The 19,282-nt window shown below is 39.1% G+C and overlaps 2 protein-coding genes across 3 annotated transcripts; both read right to left on the reverse strand.

Annotated features, from left to right (window-relative positions):
* Positions 1-1,786: 1,786 nt before the first annotated feature.
* On the reverse strand, positions 1,787-8,014 carry LOC108679521 (zinc finger protein 236-like). The gene is made up of 6 exons (XM_018168150.2): positions 7,756-8,014; positions 5,823-5,994; positions 4,137-5,623; positions 3,614-3,753; positions 2,977-3,223; positions 1,787-2,389 (listed from the first exon to the last, which is right to left on the reverse strand). The coding sequence occupies exons 1-6, from the start codon at positions 7,795-7,797 to the stop codon at positions 1,859-1,861; spliced, it is 2,619 nt and encodes an 872-aa protein (XP_018023639.2). The 5' UTR covers positions 7,798-8,014; the 3' UTR covers positions 1,787-1,858.
* A 2,396-nt stretch (positions 8,015-10,410) lies between these two features.
* On the reverse strand, positions 10,411-18,122 carry LOC108679544. Of its 2 annotated transcripts, XM_018168186.2 has the most exons (10): positions 17,375-18,122; positions 17,064-17,125; positions 16,616-16,744; positions 15,940-16,148; positions 15,006-15,166; positions 14,648-14,700; positions 14,140-14,246; positions 12,958-13,143; positions 12,725-12,737; positions 10,411-12,214 (listed from the first exon to the last, which is right to left on the reverse strand). In XM_018168186.2, the coding sequence occupies exons 1-10, from the start codon at positions 18,049-18,051 to the stop codon at positions 10,995-10,997; spliced, it is 2,817 nt and encodes a 938-aa protein (XP_018023675.1). In that variant the 5' UTR covers positions 18,052-18,122; the 3' UTR covers positions 10,411-10,994. The 2 variants fall into 2 exon arrangements, with proteins under 2 accessions (XP_018023675.1, XP_018023676.1); XM_018168187.2 differs by lacking the exon at positions 12,725-12,737 and having other exon boundaries at positions 12,945-13,143.
* Between the last annotated feature and the right edge of the window lie 1,160 nt (positions 18,123-19,282).

Raw genomic sequence — 19,282 nt, forward strand, 5'->3', positions numbered from 1 at the left:
AGCGCTCGTGGCGACACCGTTGCAAAAACAACAAACAGAGAAGCAAAACGCAGCGTATTTGAAACGGCGCTTTTAATACCTGGTGGATACTATGGTTAGGTTAGGAACTCCAGGTTGTTGTTTATATTGAAATTCTGAACAAACGCAGTCATATATATTTAACTACAGCGTGCAATACGCATGTACGTTTGATGCGCTGTAGTCGTCGAGGAAGCAATCAATTCAGCGGCGAATCTCGGCCCATCCTGCAGCACCGGAGGCGCGTCGCAGTTGATTGACGGTTGGCATGGAGCTCTGGCGATACCGTCCATGCATTTAAGTTTACAGTGTCAAAGACAAAAACCTCTTCAAAAACCGAATTCTTTCCTGGCACTTGTACGAAAGAAACTGAGGTACTTACTTGCTAGGTCGTAGCTTGTCTTTGAATAATGCGGGCATTCATTTGGTATGGGGTTTCTAAGCTTGCGTCGTAGTTCGAACACAGCGTGAATATGAACGCAGATACACCGGGACTCAGCAGCAATGTCAATCATAGAGCAGAGGCTGCAGCTCCTCCCGATGCCATGTCATTATTGCGGGGGAATTCTCCTGCATTTCGTAGAGGGAATCTGTTTTAAATTATACTTTTTATCACCAGCCAGTTTGAGCCAGTTATGCTGTAAAGAGCCTAAATGTTAGAGCTTGAGAACCGGAACTTTTTGACCGTAACACGAGAGAGACCAATTCCAAGGCCAGTATGAAGAATTAGCATCGGTGAAGCCCCGATGGTCAGTTGAATACTATGCACGTATGCACAATTTTTAACGAATATCTCATTCATTTCCACACTTCACATTGTCAGTTTCTTTGACATCGTTCAAAAATCGAAACAATTCTGCGGCCTCTCAGATGAATATAATACATTGAAACATTTCTAGTCTAACGTCGCTTGTCAATGATCACTTTTCAAGCAGTATTTGATGACATAATTCATTAGTGACAGAACACACAAATACCGACACATGTAGAGGTCTTTCCTTATCTTGACTCTTGAAATTTCTTAAAGACATTTCATAAACATCTCCGCGGTAGTATATTTAGTGTTTTCTAGCTTGCTGTTTCTCGTATTGAAACAGCAAGATAAGGATCGTCTTCAAGGTCATGAGACAATGACATAAAATTATGATATCTTCTTGCTCTAAGTTTTCGCTTGTAACAGAAATCAAAGTTGATCTTTAACAATTTTAAAGATAACTTGATGGAAATGAGTGAAGATAATTAATATATTTCTTTTACCCACGTTGTCATGGCAGTCATTGCTAGGAACGAACTAAGCGTTGGAAAAAAATTTATTATCAAAATTGTAGTGATCCACTGATTAATACTTGTACCTCAATTATTTTTTAAGTAAGAGGACGACGAAGGAAACATTTTCTCGTCACATTTCCTTTACAAGAGCAGCTGTTAATCAATTTTATTTGGGTGCGCCATGATTACCCGATAGCATGAAACACAAACTTAAAATAAAAGTATTAATTGATTGATATTTTATTGTGGTTTAGAGAGCAAAGATATCCCAGCAGGTGGTAGCTGATGGTGTCTATTGTACACATTATAAAATCATCAAAAAATGATGAATGACTGAGGAAAAAATTTACATATCACACAATTTCTCATGAAGAAACATCAGAAACAAATTTTTGAGAAAACTAAATTGCGCGGAGTTAAACGGATGAGTCCGCATCTCCGCCGCAAAAAGGAAGTGAAATAAAATAATAAAAGAGAATACATTGTGAACATTTTGGTTTTTCATATCAATTATTTTAGACACCTTTAAGATCAACAAAGCGTTGTATTAATGCCTATAAGAACACGAGGATTAGACCAGATCTACATTTTTCTCCACGAAAACGATGTTTCCTGTTCCTAAGCTGTCATTATTTTGCGTAACAATAGCCATAGAATCGACCGAGAGTGTCTGTGGCTTCGGAAAAATAGGTCGCAGCTTTCGTTTGCCAGAGGGCAAAAAGTGATTGGTCCTACTTAGTTTTACCGGAGCACTTCTGAGAACGGCATTGATTTTCCGCCTAGTTTTTAGACTGCGCTTTTTTAGGGCTATGGAATTACTTGGTAATTGAAACTGGCTTAAGGCGGAAAAAGAGTCACTCTGAACAGAATTCAGAGTGGGCTCAAGGTCAAAGTTGAGCGTAGCTTTTGTTCGAGACTCCGACGCATCGTTGACAACACAATGTTTGGTGGTGACGTGACATCTAAGTTTGTCGTCGCGCGTGGTCGTGAATGGACAGGACGAGCACTGCAGACGAAGAGACGAGTGCACTTTCATGTGCCGACGAAGATTGCGGGCGAGCGAGAACGAAGTTCCGCACACCTCGCACTGATGAGGTCGAACCTGCATGTAAAATAGCCACTATCGGAAATGCATGCTAAATAAAGAAGATAGATCCGTTTTATTATTTGTCACCGGATAGAATTATCGTTGATCTGATGTATCGATTTTGAAGTTTAATTAATAATCACATATTTGACGAGTTTTCGTAGTTTCTATTATTTGATACCCTCTACTTATATACTCATTTTATAATCATCGCATTATTTTCTATAATAGTGCGATGAACTAATACTTTCCTAAAGCCCTTTAATTTAACCGACATGACTCAAGTCAAAGTGTAGAAACAGTTATCTTCCACTTTTACCCGAATTACTTTACAATTAATTCTTCATGATTGACGCAAATACCATGAGTAAAATTGTCCACCAGCAACTCGAATAATAACCGTGACCAACAACTCAGACTGCTATATATTAAAGCTCGGAATTTTTATATTAATACAAGGGAGCTGGAAACTCCATACTGAATACCTGATATCAATGACTACTCGTATCCACAAAATGACAGAATAAATGCAATTAAGTAGTACAAAATATGATTCCCGTCATAGATTCATAAAAAAATCAAATGTGTCACTTAGCACTCACGTTTGAATGCGTGGCAAGGTGGGCTTTGAGGTTGTCTTTCCTGAACGCCTTGAAGCTACAGCCTGGCTGGGTACACGAGAACGCCTCGCCCGAGTGCTGCTGCAGGTGCGCCTTGAACGTCGTGATGTAGTTAGACGAGAACCCGCACACGTCGCACAGAAGATGTCCCATGGCGCGGTGTGTGAGCATGTGCGCCTGTAGCGCGTGACGCCATTTGAACGCACGACTGCATTCCGGGCATGAAAACCTGCAACAAACATTCCTCGCATGAAAAACTGCCACCAACATTCCGGACACGAAAACTGGCCACCATGCTTACGCTGAACCTATCCTCCAACAAAACATAACAGAGCAATTAAAGATTATTCTTTAAAGATCCAAATTTAATTGATCCAAAATTGATCTTTAATTTATCTAAAGATCAAAAGTCCACTTTATTATTGTCTGCCCAAAGACTTGACACCAAGAACCTGGGAGCCGTACTATGACAACTCGCTTAGGTTGCAGTCTGAGTGCACGTAGCGGCCGATTTCTTCTCTGTGACTGGTCAGTTTAGATTGAAAAGCCGTCAGTGACTGGTTGACTGAGTTAAAAACACGTAACTTTCAATAGCATGGCTGCTTGGGTAGGAACTCACGGCTTCGCGTTGGAGTGTTTGGGTGCGTGCATGGCGAGGTGAGCTCGCGTCCGGAAACGCAGGTCGCAGCTTTGGCAGAAAAACGGCAGCGGCGAGTCGTGCAGGACGAAATGCTGGCGCTGATCTTCACGGTCCGAAGCCTGGATTGGTAAGGAAGAAGAACACGCGAGGACGGAGTACTGATAATATCAACCAGGAATCTGATAATTATATACGAGCTTATGCACATGCTTCTGTGTAATTTGGTGCTGCAGTAAACCGTCCATGCCGATATTGTGACTTTCATGACTACAATTTTGGTTTAGAAATTAGGTAATAAACGTAATATAAAGTCTAAATCATTCAAATGTAAGTATTATCATATAAAGTTCTGCAAAAAATTCAGGAATTTTCCGATATCAACAATGGATCAACGTCATCACTTTAAAAACCATTGCACTAAAGAAGCGCTTGCTTTTCAAATTTCGCTTATAAATGAGAGGATTGGAAAATAAACATAGGTGAGCAAGGTTCCCGAACTAACCTTAACGAGGCAAATGGGACAAATGACCGAGAAGTGATTGTAAGCAAGGACATGTTTGACCAGATCCAAGCACTTCCTGAAAGAGACGTTACACTCGTTGCACTGCAGGCTCCCCTGCGCCGAAGACGACACACCGCCATAGGTCTCCGGTACGTCATAGGTCTCCGGTACGTCACTGTCAACGTCACAGTCCACTGATGTGAGCATCTTGCCTTCATTAGTAGGAATGTTGTTTGGTGAGACGAATGTTGCTGGTAAATTTCCAGTAATGTAAAGAGTGTTTTTAGGAGTACGAGCGTCGCTAAAAAATGAAAGCATCTGGGTTTTGGATGCGTCTGTATTTACAAAAGATCGTTGATTTAATCTCTCTCTACAGGATAAACTTAGGTTCTCTTCATCAACTTGCGACTCCGAAGAATACGGAGCTGCCGGGAACTCTGCCACGAGTCCCTTTGAAATTCCATTATCCAGTGTAGAAAATTCACCGTCCGGTTCAATATCCAACACAACAATAGGCGGAATATCTTTCGTAAATTCTTCAAAATATGGGGCAGTTGTAGATAATTCGCTTCTGGCTGGTGACTCTACACGAATTGAATTTCTGCATTCGTTGTTATTTAAAAGTGAAGAAAATTTTAAGGCATCTAAGAATACCACAGCGAAATCGGGAATATCGTGAAAATTAGTTGAATTTCGATGCTCTTCCTCTGGAGGTGCAGCATGAAATGAATTCTTTTCTTTCGAATCAGCAAAATAATTAGCACAATGAACTTTGCTATTTTGCTCTAAATATTCGGAGTTATCAAACTTAATTAATGAATGAGGGAGCTGCGATAACAAGTTTGGCAAATTATTATAGTCAAAAGTGGTTTTTTTGTCTAAGGAAATATTTTCGTCAGATGAAGTAGGTTTACCAAGTTCAGATACATCTGTGACCATCACAACATCTTTATTTTCTTCAACATCAGTGCTGGTTCGGGAAACTTTAACAGACCTAGTTGTTCGGGAGTGCCCAGGAGAGCTTTTGATTGAACTGAAAGTTCCAGTCGTTAATGGTTTCTTAGTTTTAACTCTTTTGTTTGTATTAAATTTATGTTTTTTGTTGTTCCATGAATTCAAGGCATTATTTTCACATGATTTATTAAAAGGTGGCTTCGCAATTTTGCATCTATCTTTCTTCGGTAACACGGTTTCGCCTTTTTCCCGATCTCGAATCACTTCACCATTTCCTAATTTTCCACGATCGAATTCATTGAAATTTGATACTTCGGTAGTGAGAGATTCCCATTCATTTTCTTTTGAAACTTTTCCTCCATAATTGATCAAGTTTCCTCCATGCTCGGTTAGGCCCCGTCCAAAGCAGTCCAGACACCCCACGCTCTCCAAGAATGTTTTCAGTAACGGCAGCTCATCGTCGGATAGTGAAACTTCAAGACCGTAAATGAAGTCGACGAAATTCTCGAGAACTTCATTTTGACGTGCAACGTCTGTAAAATGATAATAAACGCTATTAAAAGTAAACTAAGCACACATGCTCTAAAGAAAACAAACCACCATTATTTTCAAGGAAAGTTACAAATTTCATATCAGTAGCGATGTATTTCACTTGCAACTATCTAATCTTAAATCTCATCAGCAGAGATCTCATCATAAATTTCACATAATTAAATATCGAACGTAATGTACCGTGTATGGACTCTTCATAAGGAGCCAGCGTGATGACTGTTTTTGTGAGGGTGTTTAGTTCGACGCGCGCTACGGCCGCTGCACGCGCCAGCAGAACGCAGCGATGCAGCGCCGCTCGAGCTGCACCGAACTGCACCTCCACGTCGCACTGCACGCCCGTACGCTGTAGTTCCTGTAAAATGTTTACTTTAAATCAGTGGTTCCCAAACTTTTTCAGGCTGGCGCCCCCTTTGGCTCCCTAGTGAATTTCTAGCGCCCCCTACAGACATACGCCTCTTTCTTGAAATTTAGTACGCTTCAATTTTAAAAGAGAAAGGTTAAACACAAATGTGTATTTCACAAATAGAACTCCATTTACTGAACCAATATGTTTTTCAGCTGTTTTAACTGTTTCAGCACTAGAAACCTAGGACGTCTCGGGCGAATTTACAGCCGGAGTCGTGGCCCGTCGCACGACCAATCTCCAAATTCAATTTTCAAGTAGTATCTCCAAAACTAATGAACGCAGCTCTATGAAACTTGGAACATGTATTCATCAGAACCTAAAGGTGTTATTTAGCTTGTAATTTATTTTAAATGTCCCTTCCATTCGTGAGTTACGCGTATATTGCGAAACAGGCCGAAATTCGCAGTGATCAAAGAATTTCTTCCAAACTATTGAACAGATTTGAACGAAATTTTGAATATACATTCCTAAATACCAAACGGTTATTTTTTAGCTTATACTTTTTTTAAGATTTTACTTTTGTTTGCGAAATTTTTTTTTTACCGTCATTCTTGATTTCACACTTCCCTATATTCGGCCCGTATCGCCGAGTAATTCGTCACTTAAATTCGAGGCGATCAAGAAATTTCTTCCAAACTACAGAACAAATTTCAATGAAACTTAGTATATAAATACCTAACCTCTCAACGGTGATGTTTAGCTCTGACGATTTCTTTTTTGCTTTCGTTCGCGAGTTATGCAGATATTGGAGGTACGACCGGCTTTTCTACCGGCCGGTTTAACCAAGAGCCGTATAAGGCCGTATAACTGGCAAACGAAGGCAAAACGAAAAAATTTTACGAGCTAAACATCACCGTTGCTGAAGTTAGGTATTTAAATACTAAGTTTCGTTCAAATCTGTTTAGCAGTTTGGAAAAAATTTCTAGATTATTGCGAATTTAAATAAACACGTATTGCTGTTTAAATCACGCATAAAGGTAAAAAAAACTCGCGAACGAAAGCGCAACCGAAAAAATTTTCACGAGCTAAACATTACCGTTCGGCAGTTAGGACTGCAAATTCAAAATTTCGTTCGAATCTGTTCGGTAGTTTCGAAGAAATTACGTGATCACTGTGAATTTCGGCCCGTATTGCCATATAACTATGACAAAAACAAACGATGGCAAAATTCAAGCAATTTTCACGAGCTAAACATTTGTTAGGTCCTAATGAATACGTGTACTAAGTTTCATCGAGTTAATTTCATTAGTTTGAGAAATATTCCTTGATCATTGAATTTGGGCCGTGAGACCGGCCGCGAGTCCGGCCGTTAATTTGTCCGAGACGTAAACCCAGGAGAGGTTAAAAACAGATCTGGGTAAAAACAATCGCTGAGAGTCATGCGCTGCACGTGTTGTGTACAAATCGTCAAACAAACTTTCGAACTTCTGACTTCGGATTGTCGCCCCCCAATCGCCCTCTTCTTCCTTACCGCCCCCCAAAATCTTTCCATCGCCCACTTTGGGAACCACTGCTTTAAATTGTATTTGTACATGCGATTTTCTACGGAAAACTAGACACGAAAGTCAATCCTGAAGAATAATGAAGTCTCAGCTTTTAAATGTAAAAATTTGACAGCTAGACAGGCATACATGAGTTTAAATGTCAGCTTTTAAATTTGTAAATTCAGCTAGTCATAGCCTAACTGTATTTCAAATGAGAACTCACCCGGAGAGCAGAGCTCAGAGGCGGAGCCTGTAGCCGCGTCATCCGAGGAACTGATAACGAGATGACGGTCGCCTACACTCTCCACGAACAATCGGACTTAAAATCTGCATAAAAACTGAAATTGACATGAAATTCTTCAATTCACAGACTTATTGCACCATCTTCTACGTTGCAACATAATGGGTATAGCTTATAGGCACGCTCCCTCAGGGGAGAATTCTGACGCGTGTCTGTGTTCGTCAGAAGTCCTATGAGATTTCGCGCTCCCAGGGGGATTGTTCCTGAGCGCCCCACCGCTGAGAGCGCGGTGTCTGACTGCAGATCTCAGTTGTGCAGGGGTTAAAGTTATTATGTAGGTAGGATTCTTTACATTTCTCTTCTCTGTCTCTCTTGTGCAGGCGGCCGACGTCCCGTGTAAGCGACTTCTTTTTCGATTATCTTCGTTTCTGTCGCTTTTCCCCTGTCCCTCCTTGTCACTTCGTCTCTTTGAGGTGCTAACGCTGTTTCTCTCGAGCCAGCTTCAGGCAGCTGTACAATTGAGATTTTCCGCCCCCTTCATTTGAATTTGAGATTTGATTCATTTCATAATTGATTGCTTCATAATTGAGGCCTTCCATCTTGTTGGCGATGTTATCTTTTGACCTCCGGTGCGAAATAGCTTGATAGCTGGAGCGTTAGCAAACCATTCTACTACTACTTCTTATAGGCACGAAAACGTTTTATTGACGTAAGCATTGTGAGCGCCAATCAAAATTTAGTTTACGGCATTTAATTCACATTGGGGCTTAAAATTGAAGTCTTAATGATCAAAAAATGTCACTGGGATTGAAGAGTCACTAATTGGCGATTGACAGGATCTAGTCACCGTCGCAGTGTCTGTCACTCTGTGAAAGAAACACTCGGTAACATGAGTGAGACTTTGTCCAAATACCTATGCACTTTTTGCCCCTGTGTGGGTCATCTTGACCCAGTTTGGCCAACATAGGGCCTAAGTTCTAATGTAAAGACAAATCTAGCGTCGAACATAATTTAACACGACACGGCCGGCCCTCCGGTGGGTCGAATCGCATTCAACGTGTTAACTCTCTACCGCGCCGTATGTCACTCTCTGAGAACATAACTTTCAACTTGAATTATACGTAAACTATTGAGTGTAGCAACCTGAGAACGTTTGTACACAACAGAGAACATTTTAAAGTTGTCGTACGTGGCAACAACCGTCAGGTGCAAGTCATTTGGCGCTCACTGGAACGGATCCTTTTTGGGAAGTAGGCATATTGCTCCGGTTACTCATGTCAGGCGGTAGAGGGTTAAAGTGCAGAAAGAGCAACATTACATCTCATTAAATGTGAAACATGAAAAATTAAAGTTTTAACAGCGTTTAACAAACCCCATCGGCCATCAAAAATCCAAAATGATTCATCAGCAAGAGATGTGAAAGCTGAATCACACTATTACTTCGAGGCTGAAAAGTTTCAGCTCAAATTTCATGGGAACAAAGTCTTGTTGCAGTGACGTCATTAGGCCTATTTTTGGGAGCTTCAGCCCCCTAAATAATTTATTTACATATTTTTTTGTACCAAAAATGCCGACAAACACTAAATATTCTGGCTTAAATATAAGTTTAAATAAATAATCATAAAACCAGTCATTATTAACTCTAGTGTGATCATAAATCTTAGTGTACTTATTTTTCTGTCCTTTCAACCTAGTGGCACCACTCTCAGTTATGTTAGAAAAAAAGTTTAATCGAATTATTAATCTGAATAAGTACATTGAGGAGACTTTGGATAAACGAGTTACCCATACTTGGTCCAGGGAAGCCAGGGGAGTGACACCTGAGCCCCAAGCAGAGCCTTCTCTGCCCCCTGTGGAAGCGACCTCTCCGCCATTGCCACTAACGTCGCCACATCACTCAAGTCGCCGGTCTACTATAGAAACGATCTATACAATTAATAAAACTGAACCACGTCTTTCTAGCGTATTCGAAACAGCTTTGTTGTCAACTTATAGTTATCGAACCTCAAAACTCGTAGCTTTGACCCAGTATTGTACGGTGTTTATTGACGAGCGGCGAAGTAAGTGCTGATTTTTCCCGAATAGCGGATACTGATTTTTCCCGAATAGCGGATACTGACCGTAGTCTTTTGCATACAAATTTCTAACGCAAAAAAAGTGCAAGGTAATTGTGTTCGGTAACTGAAAGAAGAGGAAGAAATGATAAAAATTATCAACTTTTTTGGCGAAGACGAGTAATTCTCAGACAGGCTCGACGTAAATTTTCGCAATAAAGTATCAACAATATTAAGCGACTTGTTACTGTAAATCAATTGATTGTGGAATCTTCAGGCGAAATAAAATTAGGATCTTCAAGTCGATTCTATATTAAAGAAAAATTGCTCAATATTTAACTATGTCAGATTATGAAATGGCATGAAGTTGAAAGGATTTTCATTCATGGGCTAATGCACGATACTCAAGATAGGTGCCAAAGTTAAAATGAAGCGAAGATTTGGTGACTCATCCTTCTCATCAGTAGCATTGGTGTGATAAGCATTGAAAAAACGCTGTCATCCATCAAAAGAAATGCTCCTCTATAACGATAAATATATAATCAAATTTCTTCGGTTCAAGGATGCTTCATAAAAATGTGTAGTAACTGCATAAAAATGTACTATATAATATACATTTGTCTCCGTACGCGTGAAGCAGATATTCACAGCGAGGATTAACTATAATTACTTCTCTTGTACTTTCGAAGACGCCGTCTCCTGTGGTTAGATAACGATCATCAAACAGAATAGAACTATTTTAACAGATAACCAGCTAAACAATTTCAAACCATGATGAAACAACAATCAAGTCAATTAAACGAACCATTCTATTAAATTTCAATATCTAATAATGACTCATGCTTATAAATTGGTCCGTGCATGAGTCTACCTAGAAAAAAATGTGTACATCAGAAAAAAATGTACTGCGACCAAGGTCCAAACCTAGCATAGCGTGGTCATAGTAGCAATATTTGAGTAAGTTCTGATCTTTCGAAACACCTTGAGACATTATTCTATTCTGGGAAAAAATGATTTCTCGACAATTTTATAACGACGGCCTAAAACTCGGATCATGCACTTAAATGAAGAAATAACACAATATTTAAAGTATATCGTACAAAATGCCGAGGAATTTACACAACTATTTAGAATGATTAACCTTAACAACTATTTAAAGAGATTCATCTATTTAACACGTCCTTTTTTTCTGGGCAGCTGTTGTGGAGATTGTTGGAGACTGACGAGTTGCCTCTTCTGTTGCCCCTGCGCCATGCCAAGTGAGGAACCATCGATGGCTTTAGAGGCAGGAATTAGAGGAGATAAGGCGTGAGTGGCAGGGACGGCTGCCCCATTACTTTGTGTCGCCAGGAATATGCTTCTAGTACCAGCATGGTTAGATAAGGCAGAGCTGGTCTGATCTAAAGAGTTCTGAAGGGACTGAGCGAGACTGTTGCCTATGGAGAGTGTGATGTGCTGTTGCCCATTGAAGGGCACGCTAACGGTCTGTCCGGTCTCTGTAAGGGACGACGGGGCGTAAATGACAGTGTGGGTACCCGCAGAGTTGTGCCCAGGAATAAAACCGTGAACGCGAGTGTTGTGTGATCCCATTAAGGCTTGCTGAGGTGCGGAGATCACGATGCTGTCCGACGTGAAGGCCTCACCTGCGTGTCGATCGTCACTCAAAGCGGTCACTTGCACTTGGGATTCGGTTGAAGAAGAGTCATTCATGACGTGTGGTAAAGAGGTGATATTACCGTCTGAGGGTAAGGTTATGACGTTGGAGTTGACATGGACGTGAGGGAGAGTGACGCTGTGGGTGCTATCAGTATAACTTCCTTCAAGAGGCATAGATTCAGCGTCGATTTCCGCAAAATTATCTTCAGTGACATCCTCTACTCGCACGCCAATTATTTTATTTTCTAAATCAGCAATACGCTGCTCTAAATGACTCATTCTAAAATTCCAAGCTTGTTCTAATCGTTCATTTACCTTACGTTCAATAAGCTGTTCTATAAAACTCTCTTCCACAACCATAACTTTTTCCTCGGTTGTGTGATTTGGAGAGGTTTTCACCTGTCGCTCTTTGATGCGAGACAGCACGTCTTTAGTGTCTTCGTTATCCTCAGCTTCATCGAGCTCGTGTTCGGCAGAATCGCTCTCGTATTTATAATGCCGGCCGGCAGTGGAACGCTGCGGCCGCTGACGACCAGAACCAGACTGCGCACTGCCCGTTGGTATTCTTCGTAACGCCGAAGGAGGAGGTGAAGAATCAAGAGCGTATCTGCGGTGTCGCCCTCGTCGGCCTCTGCCTCTCCCTCTACCGCGACCTCGGCCTCTGTATCGACGGTACGAACCTGAACCTCGATCAACTCCCGCGCGCGTGGGGTCGAAGTCTTCATCGCTATCTGATTAAAAAAAGTATCGGGGCTTCCATTACAACATGCAGTACTAAAGCTTGAAGTAGTTGACACGAAGAATAGATCACAGCAAGTACAAATCTTCATTAATTATTTAATTGCATGTTATTTAACTTGCTATTGAATGGTCTGACAGCAGTAAGCTTAGTGTTTAATAATAATTCACCATAACATAACCAGATTTGTTCTACACTTTATCATATATAATTAGAGAGCTACACTGCTAGACGGTACATATTTTTTACACCAAAGTTGTAAGGCTTGTGAAATAAAACTTTGCAAATAGTTTACTACGTAGGCAGACGCCATTTTCTCCGTCCGTGTGGCTGCAGCAAAATTTACGTCAAAATATCCTTAACATACGTTTGCTGCGGCTGAAAATATCATCAAATTTCCCTAACCGTGATGCTGCGGCTGAAAATATCATCAAATTTCCCTAACCGTGATCTTGCTCCTGCACAACACATCCTATGTATAACCCTATTCGCGCGTCCTAGCCTTGTCCCTGCTCCTGCAGAACACGTTCTCATAAGCATGCTAACCTTGTCCCTGCTCCTGCAGAACACGTTCTCATAAGCATGCTAACCTTGTCCCTGCTCCTGCAGAACACGTTCTCATAAGCATGCTGACCTTGTCCCTGCTCCTGCAGAACACGTTCTCATAAGCATGCTAACCTTATCCCTGCTCCTGCAGAACACGTTCTCATGAGCATGCTGACCTTGGCCCTGCTCCTGCACGAGGTCGACGTGGTGCAGGAGGTTGTCCAGTCTGCTGTAGTGCTGCCACACGATGGTAGCGCCGTGACGCCGCGCCAGCTGGTCGTAGTGGCAGTGGCCGGTGCGCAGGTTGTCCCATTTGCGTTGTAGTTGACTTGTTGACAGCTCAAATCCTTGGTCTGCAAGAGCCTCCTTCAACGCCTGAAAATGAGTCATTTAGAATGACTGATGAGAGGAGATAAGGAGGTTATTTTTAGAACGTAAATAAATAAAAGATTTTTTGTTCATTTATTCAATGAAACAATGAATCAATTCAAAATGCAGAGTTTACATTTTTTGTAGTTTTTATTTACATTGAGACTTTTACAACAGGAAATATAGTATATTGTTGAATTTCAATATAAGCTCGTTAGCTAATCAGTTACATTTTATTTAGAAATGGCTAACAAGTTTTTGAGTTCAGTTTTCAGCACCTGTTTCAACTGAAGTATCATATTCCATGTTGGAGAATATAAAATACTTCAAGTATTTGCCCCTCTGTGGTATCCTTCCGTACTAGCGTTTAGGTTTACAATATGGCAACACTAGCACTTTGGACTTCTCAATCTAAATTGATAGTCTCATAACACATTTTTGAAGTCTCACATTTCTCCGTGATCACACATTTTAGAAGTCACAGACTTCTCAGTCTCATCACACATTTTAGAAGTCTCAGACTTCTCCGTCTAATCACACATTTTAGAAGTCTCAGATTTCTCCGTCTCGTCACATATTTTAGAAGTCTCAGATTTCTCCGTCTCATCACACTTTTTAGAAGTCTCAGATTTCTCCGTCTCATCACACATTTTAGAACTCTCAAATTTCTCTGTCTCATCACACATTTTAGAAGTCTTAGATTTCTCCGTCTCATCACACATTTTAGAACTCTCAAATTTCTCTGTCTCATCACACATTTTAGAAGTCTCAGATTTCTCCATCTCATCACACATTTTAGAACTCTCAAATTTCTCCGTCTCATCACACATTTTAGAAGTCTCAGATTTCTCCGTCTCATCACACATTTTAGAACTCTCAGATTTCTCTGTCTCATCACACATTTTAGAAGTCTCAGATTTCTCGACCTCATCACACATTTTAGAAGTCACAGACTTCTCAGTCTCCTCACACATTTTTGGCCCATCTGTAGGCATTGCTCACCGCCCATCCAGCACCATCAACGCTGCCAGTGTCTGTGATGACCGACGAGTTGGTCTCCAGGAGCGACAGCAGCGCCTCCTCCGATTCTTCTGTCCACTTGAAGTCTCCTGTTAACAAGTTATTCAGTCAAATGACGTTCAAATTAACAAAGCACACCAAAAAATAAAAGGCTTTAATGGCAATCAAATTGCCAAGAACAATTTGAGAGAAAAATAAATGAGTTTGAAGATAAATATAGAGTAATCAAACTTTCACAAAAAAACTAAGAAAATGGGATGCCCATGAAAGTTTAACACTAAACAAAAATAATTCCTGGGACATGAAAAAAAGTTGCCTTGAAAATAAAAAATTTGTTGATAATCTGCAGCCTTTACTGCAATAAGAAGTGAAATGGAAATCTCTATTATGAGGTAAACCAAATCATCACCCAATATGATTCGTCATCATTTTCGGCAGCATTAAACATAATTAGATCAACATATATGAATATCTGAATTGCATTACTTACCATCCTCAATAAGTTCCTGATAGTCCAACAAGGAAGATGTCACAGCACCACTCCTGCACAGCAATGGTTGTGGTAATAACAGGTACATGAAAATCCAATTTCTAACACAAATCAAATATAAATAATAATATTATGTTGCATTTATTCTGAGTCCATTCAGTTTTAATCCCGCACCACAAATAAGAAATCTTTTCATTTTGGACCAAAGCTGTGATTTTCAATTAGTCAATATAATGCAAGATAAAAAAAATCAAATTTACATGCATGAGAAAGATTAAATATTCAATACCGAAAAACCGAGGGACAATTCTTATTGACTTAAAATTAATTAAACAAATTAAAATATTCCAAGTCTCACTCATTCAATTTGTCATCATCGTCATCAGCAACAGGGGCAAGAACCTCGTGCATGAGCTGCATGAGCTCAGGCCAATCTTCTATTTTGGCAGCAATACTAATTGTGGAGTCAGCACCATCACTCTCGGCCTTGATGTTGTTGATGAGTTCCTCATAGTTGCCCTAGATATAATATACGTATATTATCCATAAATACGTAAATACTATCCAAACTTACATACATAAATTATCAAGTAATGTGGCCTTGATGTTGTTGGTGAGTTCCTCATAGTTGCCCTAGATATCATATACGTATATTATCCATAAATACGTAAATACTATCCAAACTTACATACCTAAATCACTGTATCAAGAGATGTTTCCTTGATGTTGTTGATGAGTTCCTCATAGTTGCCCTAGATATCATATACGTATATTATCCATAAATACATAAATACTATCCAAACTTACATACATAAATTTTCAAGTAATGTGGCCTTGATGTTGTTGGCGAGTTCCTCATAGTTGCTCTAGATATCATATACATATATTATCCGTAAATACGTAACTACTATCCAAACTTACATACATAAATTATCAAGAAATGTATGTCAAAACCTTTTATAACACAAGCTTAGCAGTTCTATCTCTCTGAAGTGTCTGATTGAGATTGTGTAATTGTAATAAGTACAATTTAGTCCATAGTTATGAAGAAATGTCCTTTAGATAAACTGAACTTAAACGACATTATAATTTGAGCAATAAACATCAAAAAGCACATGATCATTGTATAATTTTAAATCAACTTGATATTACATGACAATATACATACCTAAAATTATTAATAAGTAATAAGATCCTGATCAAGTGAACTATAGAAGAGAACAAGCAACATGTAATCACATAATTTTGGTAACTCATCAGAAGCCGCAACAAATGACTCATGAATAACTGACCTTAAGCGTCAGCCATCTGTGTCTGCATTGGTTGACGTCAACTTGACACGTGGTGTTCTCATGCATCTCCTGCAGTATGTCAGCCCATATGGGTGACCGTGGTGCTTGCCGCTCCAGGAATCGGTGGTGGTGCTTCTTAACAGCCATAATGAGTGCTCGACAGGAGTCTTCTGACCACTGATTATTTGATGGCGACATCTCTTGTTGCACTGCAAAACCTCACTGTATCATTAACATGTTAGTGAATTTTCTAAACAAAATTGTTTTATTACCACATCAAATACTTGGAACCATACAAAGAAGTGCTTGAGGTTAAAATGAGTACCGTACTGGAATTTTTTTTACAAATTTCTACAGGAATTGAAAAAAAAGGTTGAATTTCCAGTAGAGTTTATTACACAAAAGAACTTATGGTAAAACTTCAGTACTGTGAAAGGCAATTACTCAATCAGGAATAAAAATGAATCATTAAGAATCATTATCTAGTAAGCAACAATATGATAGCTAAAATTCACAACAAAAGATTAAAATTAAAACCTCCATTCCATCACTGAAATTTCTCTTTTACTTGCATTAAAAAAGATGCCATCAGTTCAGTAAAGAATAATACAGCACTGGAAGATCAACTGAACTTGCACTGAAGACTGAACATCAATATCCCAGTAATGCAACTCACCAACTTTGGTTTGGTGCCGGATGGTGTTCACATGCCTTTCTAGCTCCAGCAAGCACTTGACATTTACCACAACTTCACAGGCCCGGCAGTAAGCCTGGTATCGTTCTCCACTTACTTCCATTAAAACATCTGAACAAAAATCCCAATAAGATGATTGAAATAATGGTTAGTTTGCATCGCGAGATGTTATTACACATGTTAACTGAAGCTTTAGAAAAAAGCACTAAAGAAATAATACTAAATAATACTTAAAAACACTTAATACAATTTAACATGAAAAAATTAATTTAACAACAACATTGAACACAAGGATATAACAAATTTATTTAACACAGGTAGATACTATTGTACTGCAATTTCATATTAATGCCATAATGAAATGAGTAAAAAAAAAACAAGTAGATATTTTTCCTTAAAATTATTTATATAGTACATCAGAAGAACTCACCTTCATAACCATGAGTCTTCATAAATTTTTGTATATTGGCTTGATTCAGTACACTATCTGATCTGAAAATAAAACCAATTAATCAAGCTTAATTCTCCGAAGAATAAGAATGAACATAAAGACTAATTTACAAAGGTTTTCAGAGTTTTGTTAAAAGTTAAAATTTGAAATAAATTCCATCAATAATAATGGAAAAATTTTGCCAAACATTTTCAGTTAAAACTTAAAACAAAAGTACCGTAACACTCAAAGTTATGTAAAAATGCTGCAAGTTTACAATATAAATCAAAATAAATATAGAAACTACTTACACATATGCAGAGCTAGCATCTGATGTATTTGAAAGTGGAACTAAAACTTCAGCAGGATCATAAAGATCTTTGGTGGGGTCATATGGCACTCCATCAGAGCACACTTCTGTAATGGCAACATCTTCCAGCCCTGGTTCTTCTTCAGCTTCTGTGATGCTAACACTGCCACCACCCATGTTTTCATGTGACTCAAGAGAACCATGAACTGATAGGTCTGTATGTGAGTTTGCTGATCTTGATTGTGTTTCAATCTTTAAGCCATGGTGTTGGACATCATTGGCTATGCTTATTGGACAGCCAGCATTAGAAGAAGTATGATTATTAGATGCAAATGCTTGGCCATCAGTCATGATGATGGTTTGTGAGGCAGGAAATCCAGGTTGGTGTTTATCTCCACAAACAATTTGGACAGTGGCCAATTCTCCTGCATATGAGCTCATCAAATCCATTGATTCCTCACTTCTTGTAGATGAGTTTGAAATAATATAAGAATTATTAGAGTCTAAACTGTGGTTTTCAACTTTACTCAAAGTCATTCCTTTGATGGAATCTACAGCTTGTGTTTGCACAGTTTCAAAAGTTTTTCTATTATTTTTACTTTGAAGAGCAATTGGGATTCTGACACCTTCATCAGAAACCAAAATACTGAGAGAATTAGATGTAGGTACTTGAGCCATGATGAATAATATGAACAGAAAATGAAACAAGAATGACACTAGTTATGAATTCAGTAGCATATCTGAAAGACAAAAATAAATAGAGCTGGACAAAGTATGACACACGTTAAACTTTGCTCTGGTTTAAAATCATGTCAGACCATTTACCAACATCAATGAAACTTCAACAAAAATGGCTGAATGTCAATGTTCATGTGAAAACCTGCAAAATTTATTCCTAAAGTGTTTATTAATTTTTTAATTGTACCATTGAGTTACATTAATGGTTAGACTTAGAACCAATGTGTTTGCAAATGAGTTCACAGTAAAACAAGTTAATTTGCAAAGCTTGTAATAATGAATTCAATCAATTCATTACACAAAAAATGAGCATGTATCCCCTAAGTTAGCCAATCTGGAATTATCAGGCAGAATTTAAGCAAAATTGCAAGCTAAAATAGCTTTTTTCTTTTAAATTGCAGACAAGAAGTGTCAATCTTCCTTCATAAGCCCATTAGTGGCATTACTATTATTTCTGGAAAATTAGCCAACAGCCACCCCTCCCCTCCCAACTGTAGATTCACTTCCCAGGCAAACATAGTAATTTCAGTACATGAAATGGAATTGGGCTTTCTGCTTTAGCATACAGCAACTGATTTAGAAGGAATATCTATATCTTGCCACGGAATTGATTAATTCTCATGAAATTCTCTCAATTCCCATCAATGTAGAAAGTTTTGGTACATTTTGCTAAGCTAATCTAGATATATTTAGTGTATTTTAGCGTTTATATTGTTTTTTTTTTAGTGTATAACCCAGATACCCAGGCGCAGCCGCGCAGGCAGCCTGACGGTAGACGTAGACGGTAGACGTTGTGGCGGGGCTGGCGGGCACTGGCGCGGTGTCGCATACTCCTACTCCTAGTCTAGACCAAAGTAAGGTGGGCAGCTGGCAACTTGGCAAGGCAATACGAAGAAAAGAACCAAGTTGATGTATAATAGCTAATTAATATAAAGAAATAACCTTGAATCAGCATCTTATATCATACCGGCAACAACAATATATAGGGCTAACTCATCATAATTCAATTTGAGATAATTAAATATAGAAAAACCTGCGTCTTTCGTCAAGCGCTCAAAGTCGTAGATCGCTTTGTTTACATCTCTGTGCACTTGATCTACAATGGTTTTGACAGAAGTTCGTCTGAAGATATCGGTTCGTGAAGTTTAAAAAAAGGCATGTGGAAATTGAA

The sequence above is a fragment of the Hyalella azteca genome, unplaced genomic scaffold (genome assembly GCF_000764305.2).
Source record: "Hyalella azteca isolate HAZT.00-mixed unplaced genomic scaffold, Hazt_2.0.2 contig2480, whole genome shotgun sequence".
NCBI classification, from domain to species: domain Eukaryota; kingdom Metazoa; phylum Arthropoda; class Malacostraca; order Amphipoda; family Hyalellidae; genus Hyalella; species Hyalella azteca.

Excerpts from the sequence above, each read along its gene's own strand:
- LOC108679544 (XM_018168186.2), bottom strand. The coding sequence starts at position 18,051 with ATGGCTCAAGTACCTACATCTAATTCTCTCAGTATTTTGGTTTCTGAT. Across the intron at positions 17,126-17,374 it reads GATGCTAGCTCTGCATATGT|ATCAGATAGTGTACTGAATC; the intron begins GTAAGTAGTTTC and ends TTTTATTTTCAG. Across the intron at positions 13,144-14,139 it reads TTGATGGTGCTGGATGGGCG|GCGTTGAAGGAGGCTCTTGC; the intron begins GTGAGCAATGCC and ends ACTCATTTTCAG.
- LOC108679521 (XM_018168150.2), bottom strand. The coding sequence starts at position 7,797 with ATGACGCGGCTACAGGCTCCGCCTCTGAGCTCTGCTCTCCGG. Across the intron at positions 3,754-4,136 it reads GTCCCATTTGCCTCGTTAAG|GCTTCGGACCGTGAAGATCA; the intron begins GTTAGTTCGGGA and ends TTACCAATCCAG. Across the intron at positions 3,224-3,613 it reads AAACACTCCAACGCGAAGCC|GTTTTCATGCCCGGAATGCA; the intron begins GTGAGTTCCTAC and ends TGTTTGTTGCAG.